Below are 9444 nucleotides of genomic sequence, written 5' to 3'. Positions count from 1 at the left end.
TCCACACACACAGACTACTGGGAGATAATGAAAGAGTTCTACAGTCAAGAGCCCATGGATATGAGAGAGGACCACGCTCAGCAGCAAGAGAATGAAGCATAGCTCCAGAACTTGTTTAGCTATGAAAAAAAGATTAAAAGAGCTGGGATAAGTTTATGGAGGGATACAAAAAGAGGAATTCTGGCTGTCCCGTTAGAGGGTGCGATGTATGGAATTATGCTTCCTGTAACCAAGCTGTAGAGCACAACGGTGGGTGATTCACTTTTCCCATGCAATATCCCTTGTAGTTCTACAACAAGGTTGATTGTTTTATTTTAGAAATAGGTTAGACAAGCACTTGTATGGGATGGTTTGGATGGCGATGATCTAATCCAATCCACCACTTGAGGCAGGATGACCTCTGGAGATCCCTTTCAGCCCTACTTTTCTATTCTGATTCCTATGGCTGGTAAATCTAGCCTCTGAGGGAGCCTTTCTGACCACCAAGTGGTGCCAACATGTGGGGAGGTTAAGTTAAACTCAGGGCATTTTTACACATGGTGCAGGACATAGCGCTGGATACTTTAATTAGTGAGCCACACTAATAAAAAGTGCCTGCACATCATGTGAATCACCATCGCTGCATATCCCCACGCTGAAAAAATGGAGGTGGGGCACTTTGAACTAAAAGCTCATCGAATATGTTTTATTTTTCAAAGTGCACTGCCACCATTTTTTTAGCACCAAGACACGCAGCAATGCTGATACATGTAACATGGAAGGCTGCTGAAGCGCATCCATGTTTGTGCTCCAACAGACTACATGTGTGTAGGAACCCACAGAATTCTTGGTCCTCTGGTCCAAAGAGTACAGCAGAAGATAGGGTAAGAGGGACTTAGTAAAGGATTGGGTCTCAGGTGACTAGGATTAGTCCCCATAACCTTTTGCCTAGGCAGTTGGAATCAGGTGCGTCTCAGCCCATTAGGGGTGTGCGAAGCAGGCCCTATTCTATTCAGGTTCAGATTCAGCCTGAATCAGGGACAGTGATTTAATATGTTGATTAGGATCACTGTCCCTGATTTGATTCAGTTGAATCCAAATCTGAAGATTCGATGCTGATTCAGAGAATCAGCAATTTGGACATAGACACAGTTTTAAACATTTTTTCTACATATCTTGAAGTAGCAGGCATGACTCATAATTGCTGTGATGCTGGGGTGCACGAAGTGTCCCACAGGATTGCAAGGGGGCCCTCCACGTGCTCGGCGGCAAGCCCAGATGTGGACTAGAAGTACTTCCAGTCTACATTCAGGTTTGCCAGGGAGCATGCTTGGGGTCCCCCCACACCCCCCAGCTCAGTGATTGGCCACAGGGGAACCCCGGGTGCCCCCACAGACCCAGAAGGCACCAGTCACTGAACCAGGGGGGCATGAGAAGACCACCCCCCAAGCGCGCTCCCCAGTGGACCCAGATGTGGACCAGAAGTGCTTCTGGTCCACTTCCAGATCTGCTGCCAAGCACGCTAGGGATCCCCCCATGCTCCAGAGGGACACTCCATGTGCCCCAGCATCACAGCATTCACGAGCCCCTACTACCTAGAGGTATGTAGAAAAAACATTTAAACCTGTGTCTATGTCCAAATCTCCAAATCTTTCCGAATCTCTCTGAATTGATTCAGAGGGTTCCGATTCGATTCAGAGAGATTAAAGGGTCCTCTCATTTGATTCGGATTCAGAGATTCGGCCACCAAATCAGGCCAAATGGCTGCCGAATCAAATCAGGAACCAAAGCTTCACATAGCACTACAGTCCATGCTACAATACGGTCCAGAGTTATGCAAGCTATACCAGAGTCCCTATTCCTGCTGCTCAGAGGGGACAATGAAGGCAAGGTCCTCCCCCTCCAGGGGAGGAAATTCCAGGCTGATCCTTATGGGAATTAAAAATCTCTACCAAAATGCGCTTTTGAGATTCAAGAACAGATGCATTAACTCCTGTTGCCCTGGGCTCCTTAATTTCTGTAGAGGTTAGCCAAACCTCTCACACTAACCTCCCTTCCACCCAAAGTTCAGACCTGATCCAGGCTGGCTAGGAAAATTAATGGCTGGATAAACAAGCAATCAGTCTATCCTAATCTCCTGAACTGTTTCTCTCTCCTCAGAACTGTTTAATTCTCCTCAGAAATTCAGTACAGAGCAGGGTGTGCTGCTCCACACTGAGCCTAGGACCTTCTTTGTCTTTTTTAGAGGTCCATATTACTCCACTGACATAACCTAGATTGCCCTGACCCTCCTGGTATAAATGTTCTGGTCCCTCTCTCAAGTTGCCCTCTTATTCTCTGGAGCTGTAGCTTTCATTACCTGTTCTGACACTGAAGGGAATCTACAATATGTGACCAAGTGTAACCAATGCAGACACCAAGGATCTTGCAGAGAGCCTGACATAACAGCTCAGAGAGCCATGACCTATGACTCACAATTGCCTGTTGATTCTGATACCTAATGTTGACTACTTTAGGACAGCCCCTCCCCACAAAGACACCCACATCCACTATTCTAGACTAGCTTCCTTTACCTGTCCAGGAGCAGCTTACAGCCTCTAAAGCTCTGCATGATCTGGAACCCAACAGTCTGAGTTTCTGGGCAGAGGCAAACCAGGAAATAATGGAAATAGTGTGGAAAGACCATTCCTGTTAGAATTCATGCCCAAGCAATTTGGTGAGTTTAGGGAAGCTTTCAAACTCTTAATGTTTGTTCCGAACATCCAGCTGAAGAGAAATTCTGGCTGTGCTGGTAATTTGTGTTTAGCACAGATAACCCAGTCATATCAGCATGTTTAAAAACAAACTCCCTTCCCTTACAGCAGGGTAAGTGAGGGGCAGCAAGTGGGGATAACTATTATGAAGCTGTTATAATCTGTACCAAATCAACAGTGTGCAGTAGGTACATCTGTCACTGTCTGCTGAAACTGCCCAGTAAATAGACCATTACACAGAACCTTTATGGATTAGCTTTCTAACCTCGCATTGTTGTCTGTTCAACAGTCTTTCCCACGCTGTCTATAAAGAATTTACCAATATAATCATATTAAGTAGATAATCAGTAACAATTAACTATTGATAACCAGCTACTTATTACATTGCTCATGCCTTGATAGTGAGGCTATTTTATAGTTATAATGTCTTTGAGTACACACAAGGAGGACAAAATTACATAGCTTTCTAGTGGTTTTTGTTAGAGTACAATTTTTTCCCAGATTAAATCTGCTGATTACAAAGATCAGATGTTAGGGGAGTTCCCAGTTTCTTACCTTATATTCAGGGACTCTTCTGTTATTCCTTTTGCCTTCAAAACAGATTGGAATGAACAAAACCTAAAACAAAGGAGAAAAAAGAAATCTTTTTGATCCTTAAAAAGGTCATCACCAATAACAATAATAATATAAGTTTCTATAGTACTTTTTGTCCTGAAGGGTGATGATGAATGGAGGCCTGCCCCTATTCAAGACAGCACTTCAAGTCACTGGGACACTGGGACACTTAGCCTGTGGCTAAGGTCAAGTATACATTTACATGCAATGACGGCTGAAGAATAACTTCAGCAAGTGCTTTCCTGAATTGGGGCCTCAAAATTATGTACAACTAACAAAGATAGGAACCACTTTGCCCATCACTAAAAAGCAGCTACTTCTTGGGGTGGGAGAGGATGTGGCTACTGATTAACTGTAAATGGCAAAAAGAGCAGGAGCTTAGGAGAAGTTTATCTTGTCTAATTGAAACCACAGTTACATTTTGATTTTAAAAAGTGGGACAAATCTGTATTTGTTATTTAGGCCAGGGTTCATCTATATCTATCTATAGACAGTCTGAAGAGACCATTATCATCATCTAGAATAAATGCCGATAATAACCAGCCTAAGGTTATAAAATTTCACCTAGCAATTCTGTAGCATGAAGATTTGTTTTGGTGAGGACAGTAGTGAGATCAATCCCAGTGCAACTGGAACTGCAGTTTGGTGAAGACAGGATGATTAAATTAAATTGACTACTAGAGAACAGTGTGCAAATTATCCACTTTATAGTCTAACTTCAGGAAAGGGAAAATGTCATGTACACTAGGCAATAAGAGGGTAAAAACTCTCCTTCCTAGACAAAAATTCTACTTCTTAAAGTCTGTTAGCTCTGTTTATGCTAGAGAAAAGTCAAGGTCTGAGAGCCAAAAAGAGCTTATTCTTAAACCATCGTGCCACCTCAAATATTGATGGTAAATATTATATATATAGATAGATATATAGAGAGAGAGATATATAGATATATATAGATATATATATATATAGATCTCTCTCTCTCTCTCTCTCTCTCTCTCTCTATATATATATATATATATATATATGCTCAAAAAGAATTATGGCTCAGCAAGGGGAAAAATCACACCGACTGTGAGTAATTGTCCCTCTTGCTAAAGGGAAGCTGTTTGCAGAGGAATGATATGCAGTTTTAGAATAAATGATGGCACTGTTTGGGAGATGTATGCACACAGGAAGGACTGGCTACACAACAGTAATAAATTCCCAGATTCTGGATCCCTAGTGCCATGTTAAAGAAGGAACTGTCTCTTGAAGACTAGGATTTCATCAAATAAAAACCAAGCTGATTCATTAAAAAATATCACCCACAAAATCTTTGCCTCTCACATTCTGTGGACTATCACAGGTACAACATCACTTAACACTACCTCTTAAAGACTTTATTCCTGTCACTGTCATGGAAGACGAGAAACTTGGAGTAGCCATTTTTGAAGAATATTTCCAAGGCGATCTCCTGTAAGAACAAACAATTTGCAAGGTGAAGAATTGTATAGCAAATGCTGGACATCTAACTGATAGGTAAATTTGGTACAGGCAGAGAAGAGTCATTAAAAACCTTTTTGCAATGAAAACATGCCTCTTGCCAAAGTTAGAATTAGACTGAAAAGAAAACTTACCACACACCTCGGTCAGAATAGGGGAAATTTAGGCTATCATTTAGTGAATCTTTTATATGATTAACTAAATTCTCTCCTCTTATTATGTTGGCAATTTCTCTATAACCTATTATTTATACTGCGATGAACTACCTTGTTTTTCCAGTCATTCTTCAAAGAGCATCATTTTTACTTGTTATCTGTATTTTGGCTATACCCTGGAGACCCAGTTACAGATCAGGACCACACTGTGCTAGGTGCTGAAGAAGCACAGAATAAAAACTGGCCACTACCCAAAAAGAAGACAATTGAAGATGTGAAGCAACAGAAATACCAAAATTGTAGTAAACTATTTGCAACATTTAGTCTAGAATTTTGCACATAATGGACCTTGCAATTTAATAGCTGAATGAGGTTGGGGGGTTTCATTCTGGGTTAACCCAAAACCAATTTTTAAGCATTTTTCCTGTAGAAAATAATTTATTTTGGGTCAAATCAAACATTTTGATTTATACTTTTTTTTTAAAGTCAATTTTAAAATAAAGGGCTGGACTCACAAAGGGGACCTAAGTGTTATTTGGCAAGTTGGGAAAATAGAAACGGCTGCTCTGTTTTATAGCACTTACCCAGAACAGGGATGATCCAGGTTCAAAATTCTTCTCATGGCCCTGTGAATGACTGAAACTTGGATCTGTCATCTGTTGAGAATGTGCCCTAACCACTGGACTATACAGTACTCTGCATTAAATCTCTGCTATTGAAACTGTTCCAATTTGTAGAAGTAATTAAACAGCTATTGAAGCAAGGACTGGAATCTGGATGTCCCTCTCACAGCTGAGTGCCTGAAGATAAAGAGGCTGTCTCCCCCTGGTTGGTTTAATGAATCTAAGTGTCCTTGTGATTTTAGCCCAAAAGACAAAAACATTCCACTTTGGAAATACCAACATGAACTGTTCACACATTTCCAAAATAGACTTTAATTCTTTTCAACTAAAGCTATATGCTGAATTTGTCAAAGGGCTTTGACTGCTCTGGAGCTGCATTCTTCATCAAATAAATTACTCGTCTTTTTTTCTTTTTCTTTTTTTGTACAAGTCTAATTAGCTTCCATTGCCCTGCAAAGGCCTGGTCCAAAATGCTCTAAGAGGCTCTGTCACAGCTCCAGATGGAATTGTTTTGTGATTCTCATTGCAAGAACACTACATAAAGACTAAGTGGGCACCCTTGATGTAACTCTATGGCAGGCAATTATTTCAAAAGTGCAAGGGGAAAAAGACTGCATACATTGTTTCTTTGGGCCTGATCCAATCAATGCCTACTAAAGTCTATAGGGTACAGGCATAATTGAAAATCAGCCCACATATTTGAGAGCTTAAACTGAATTCAGGAGAGCTTATTTCTCAACATTTTGTCCCAATAGTATGGAATATGCCCCCGCTAACAATTCTTTCGTGGAAACATCAATTTGATTCCCAGAGAGCCAAGCACCTCAGTAAGGATGCCAAAACAGGGGTGGGACTGTGACTGCTAGTAAAGGGCTGAGTGAAGAAATCCAAGATCCTGAAGACCTTACAGTACAAAAATTCCTAGCCATTTTTATCACAGAGTTTGTGGCTCTCATACCAACAGCATGGTTTATCAATTCCTACCTGCAGAAGAAAACGTAGAGGGTGTATCTCTTTAATGTCACGGTATGAATAACGAGTGCATGCCTGACCTCCCAGGGCCTGATCTTTGTGGCACAAGCTGAAAATAAATGGATCGCTGATGCTGAAAGAGAGAACAACCAGAAACATGTTTGAAAAGGACAAAGAGTACCTAGCTCTTTGTCACCTCTATAATAGCACAGAGGAGAGCTCCAGCCTTTAGCCTACAAATAGCCACCACCACATATCCCAGGAACATGCTTTGTGAACCTATAAGCAGTTTTATGCGCATTTCTACAAGGCCTTGTAGAAAGCATGTCAAACACCAGCAGGTCAGTGATGGCAGCCAGAGCACTCCATGTTTCAAATTACTGCAGGTAATTTTGTCCTGGACCCTGAAACAAACAGGAAGCTAGTGGAGTCTGAGGGTGAAATTAATGTGATCAGGCCTCGCAGTGCATGCACACAGGCTGGCAGCAGCACTCTGCACAGGTAAAAGTCCCAAAGATACGGACATGGGGAAGGCACAGAGAAAAGGGCTGCATCCATCAGGGCAGGAGAACATGAAGGTCTGGATGAAGTACAGCCATAGCCAGGGCATGTTGCTGAGTGTAAAGGGCACAATGTGATATCATAAATCCCAGTTTGTAGCACTTTATTCCTCAAATATTCCCATTAGTGACAAAGGCGAGGTACCATGAGGCAAGCTAGGGTATGAAATTAAAGCACATTAGTTACTATGTGTTAATGACTTGTGTACATGCTTTTACCTATGATAAATGTAAGGCAGCCTACCCTATTTTCATGAAGAAGCAGCTACCTCACATTTGCCATGGGGTAAGAGAACAACATGAACACCCAAAGCTGCCCCATGGTAATCTGCTTGTTTGCCTATTTCCTGACTTCTATGGAGCCTCTCTTATTACTCAGTGAGCACATCTACACATGCGATTATTGTGCAGAAATAAACTTCAGAGCTCATTACTCCAGAGATTTTTGCTCCTGAGTGAGCAGTTTGAAAGTGCTCCTGGGAGCAAAAACCTCTGGGGCATATTGCTATGGAGTTTATTTGTGCCTGGTAGGAGCAGCCTGGAGGCTCAACCTGCCAGCCCAGGGCTGCTCCAGTGGGGCTCCATATGCTACGTAGTGACTGGCTGGGGATGAGGCTGCTTCAGCGTCGAGGCTGACAGGCAGCTAGGCCTGCATTGAAGCACCCTGTGCCCCAGCCAGCTGGGGCACCATCTACACGTGTGCTGCTACACACAAAAGAAACTTGGCAGCAGACTAGTACTTGTATTTTACAAGTATTACCCTCTGCTGTGGAATTTATTAGTTTCATGTGCCCTAATAGGGGCGCACAGAATTAGTCAACTGCACAGTAAATATCTCATGTAGACATGCCCAGCATGAATACTATGTAGAATCTGATCCAAAGCAATCAAACTTTTTTTTAAAAAAAACAACAATTAATGTATAAGACAGAAGCCAAACCAACCAGTCACTCTCTTATTCATCTGACCAGATTAACAGATACAATCACTAATATTTGATCTAGTGAGAACTGGATGTAAAAGCAGACTGTCACTAAGTAAAAGTATTAAGTTACTCACTTCCCCATGGACTTTGTGTTTGTGTGCATATACACACATAGAGTATAAGCAGAAAGCCAAGACTACAAGCCCATTTTCAGTATTGATCAGCATCAATAAAACATGAGTCATAAAAAGGTATCAGTATGCCAAATATTAATTATGATTCCTTTTCCCTTGGAGAAGCAAACAGGAACTTATCAGCCAATGAAACAAAGGCTCTTATAACGAATGTTCTTTATGAATAAAAGATGGAAGCGATACAGAAGAACATGCCAACACTTAAGCTATAAGCAAAAGAGAACAATTTCTGTCTATAGTGGGACTGAGTCTTCCTCAGTGTGTCTACTATAACTAACTTATTTTGGGTGCTCTTGCAATACATGTGGTAGCCATATTCTGTAAAGCCTGTATTAGTTGTATGCTCCTCCACATAAAAGATGTTTGGAAAATACTTGCTACTGATAAGCAGGTAAAGGTGAACACAGCAGAAGTCCATGGTTTAACTCGCACTGAAGGTAGCATTGAGGTGAACCTTACAACCTGATAGACTCACACTGGGCACGTCTACATGAGACACTAAAGGTGAAGTAGACTAATTCTACTGCGTATCAGCATAGATGGCAAAAACCATGCTAATGCACTAATGCACAATAGAATTAGTCTACTGTGAATTAGCAACACAAAAAAAGCATGCACCAGCACTACTGCGCAGTAGTGCCAATTACGGTGCATTAAGTTAGTACTTGTAAATACAGGTACTAAACTTCATGGTCTGTAATTATGGCACACTAATGAACATGTAGATGTGCACACTGAATGCCAAGTACCTGATTCCCAGAGCAGTTCTGTTGACTTCAGTACAACTAGCTCTAGTGTATGTAAGATCCAATTCAACATGACTAAGGATATCATTATCAGGGCCCTAATAATCCAAGGCTGTAAACTGCTATCCTTTACGCCCTGTCAAACATCTAATATAAGCCAGGACATCTTTGCTCGCTGCCCAAAGGTTTGTGAGTGGGAGTAGAGTATTTCTGGTGGCAGGGCATGAGAACTCCCAGCAAAGTCCATCTATGGATTATTTCAGGACACAGAAGTCCTTCCTTTTCATATTATTTTATATCAATTCTTCCTCCTCCTGAATCCAGATGAGGGTTGAGCTAATGGGAGTCTGTGCTGGGGATGGTCCTGCTTTGAGCAGGGAGTTAAACTAAATGACCTACTAAAGTTCCTTTCAACACTATTTTTTATGATCAGGCATAGCTAA

At 41.6% G+C, this 9444-nt stretch overlaps 1 protein-coding gene across 1 annotated transcript in view; it reads right to left on the bottom strand.

The window, feature by feature from the left end:
- Nucleotides 1–9444, bottom strand: part of WDFY4 (WDFY family member 4) — a 376632-nt gene that overhangs the window by 110797 nt on the left and 256391 nt on the right. The window contains exons 45-47 of the mRNA XM_019502557.1: nucleotides 6589–6709; nucleotides 4712–4797; nucleotides 3288–3350 (exon numbers count right to left, since the gene is read on the bottom strand). Coding sequence (XP_019358102.1) covers nucleotides 3288–3350; nucleotides 4712–4797; nucleotides 6589–6709 — 270 coding nt within the window. The remainder of the gene's footprint in view (nucleotides 1–3287; nucleotides 3351–4711; nucleotides 4798–6588; nucleotides 6710–9444) is intronic.

The sequence above is a fragment of the Gavialis gangeticus genome, unplaced genomic scaffold, assembly GCF_001723915.1.
Source record: "Gavialis gangeticus isolate Ggan-Ray unplaced genomic scaffold, GavGan_comp1, whole genome shotgun sequence".
Lineage (NCBI taxonomy): Eukaryota > Metazoa > Chordata > Crocodylia > Gavialidae > Gavialis > Gavialis gangeticus.
The sequence above is the reverse complement of the archived record's forward strand: the minus strand, read 5'-3'. Positions and strand labels throughout refer to the sequence as shown.